The 2000-nt window shown below is 39.4% G+C and overlaps 1 protein-coding gene across 1 annotated transcript in view; it reads left to right on the top strand.

Annotated features, from left to right (window-relative positions):
* The window catches only part of LOC140332787 (NACHT, LRR and PYD domains-containing protein 3-like), an 18651-nt gene extending 17833 nt beyond the window's left edge, over window positions 1–818 (top strand). The window contains exon 7 of the mRNA XM_072413981.1: window positions 386–818. Coding sequence (XP_072270082.1) covers window positions 386–818 — 433 coding nt within the window. The remainder of the gene's footprint in view (window positions 1–385) is intronic.
* Window positions 819–2000: the final 1182 nt, after the last annotated feature.

The following is a 2000-nucleotide window of genomic DNA, read 5'->3' as shown; positions in this document are numbered from 1 at the left end:
CTTTGTCGTTGGAAAGGATTGTGAAAGATCCTTTCCCTAAATGAATGTGGCAATCTGCTCAGCTCAGCAAACCCTAAATGAATGTGCTTTACTCTGTAACACACTTTCCAGCATAGTAATATTATGATACATTTGTTACATTTTTCATTTATCCACTGTGAGAAAAATGTATCATATTACTGTGCCTGTTACAGAGTAAGAAATACTTGCTGTCCAGGCATCTTCTCAATGATTGCAGGTGGTGCCATAGGCGAAAATGTGCACCACATCCGGTGATGGTGACTGGTGTGCCAGGAATAGGGAAGACAATGCTATTGCAGAAGTTGGTTTGTGACTGGGCAAATGGCAAATTCTATCAGGGGTTTTCTTTCATCTTCTTCCTAAGATTCCGTGATCTCAACAAGTTAGAAAAGATCAGTTTGGAGTCAATGATCCTTCAGGAATATCCATATCTAAAGGATCAACTTGAGAACATTTTACAGAACCCAGAAAGACTACTCTTCATCTTTGATGGGCTGGATGAAAGCAATCATGAAATCAATTTCAAATCATCCCAGATATGCCTTGATATAAAACAAGTAGGAGATGTTGGGGCAGTTGTGGTTGGTTTGGTAAAACAATCTCTACTCAAGAACTGTTCTCTGCTATTCACCAGCCAACCAGACAAATTAGCAGGAATGGATATTAGTGATTTCCACACAGTACTGGAGATCGTTGGATTCTTTCCAAAAGAAAGGCAGCTTTACATTGAAAGATTCTTTATGAACAAAGAATTATCAGACCAGGTTTTCAGCTTTTTTCACCCTGGCACAATTTGACGTGGACATGACCTCAAAACTTTTGCCAACTTTGATGAAGGAATCCACAAGCTGCCCTGAAACTCCCCAGGAGTTTTTATCTGCTGTTGTGCATTATATCGATGATTCTCCCCAGAGGTTACAAAGTTCACTTGAAAAAGCATACAATAATAACGGTGAACTTTTTTTTCGTTCCTTTGTGGCCTCTCTGATATCTCCATCAGGACCATTTTAGAGCCTTATCTGGGTGACTTGTCTTCTGATGCTGCCAGGGATGTCCTCAGCTGAGTTCAAGAATACGCTTCTGAATTTCAAACCTTGGAAAAGAAAAGACTCTTGGGTGTATTTTTCAATTTTTTTGAGCTACAAAATAGACAAAAAAGACTTTGTTTTAGAATGTCTTGGATCATTTAGAAAGTTTGACTTTACTGGTGTCCACCTGACCCCTCTGGTTTGCTCTGTGCTGACTTTTATATTACAGTCTCCTGTGGAGAGTAAAGATATTGAAATGTTTACACCTGCTCTACACACCGTACCTAATTAAATGTACAACCTAAATGTACACTCCTTTTGTATTACATTCCTGCTACTTAACCTGTAGCCCTTTGGCACTTACTATGTGACCCCCAAGGCCCTTGTAGACAGCGGCTTCTACTGTTTCTTGTGTTCTCCATCTCTTCTCTTATTTGAAGTGTACATGTATTTTTTTCTGATCTAGATGTGAGAAATATCAAATGTGCCAAAATCAATTTTTAGGGAAAACAGAGCGTAATTGTGGATGAATTGCATTGTAAAGGGGATGTAAAAGCAGTGATCTTTGGCACCCTCATGTGACATGTTTCCAATCTCCAAAAACTCCTATAGCATGTGTACAGTCCCTGACCATCTCCTGTATTCTGTCAGCAGTATCTGATCATCTCTTGTGTAATGTCTGCAGTCTCTGACAATCTACTGTAGTATGTGTGCAGTCATTTATAGCGTTCTTTGCTTTCTTTAGTGCCACATTCATTCATATTTTTGGTGATCTCAGGGTTCATACTTGTGTATGTTCCTTACATGTGTACGTCACAAAACATTTAGAGTCTTAAGCTGCGTACACACTTCCAATTTTTATCGTTCAAAATGAACGACGAACGAACGATCGATTGGGCAAAAATCGTTCGTAAAAAAAGTAACCAACGACGCCGACGAACGAGGAAAGTC

Source organism: Pyxicephalus adspersus, chromosome 6 (assembly GCF_032062135.1).
Source record: "Pyxicephalus adspersus chromosome 6, UCB_Pads_2.0, whole genome shotgun sequence".
Lineage (NCBI taxonomy): Eukaryota > Metazoa > Chordata > Amphibia > Anura > Pyxicephalidae > Pyxicephalus > Pyxicephalus adspersus.
The sequence above is the reverse complement of the archived record's forward strand: the minus strand, read 5'-3'. Positions and strand labels throughout refer to the sequence as shown.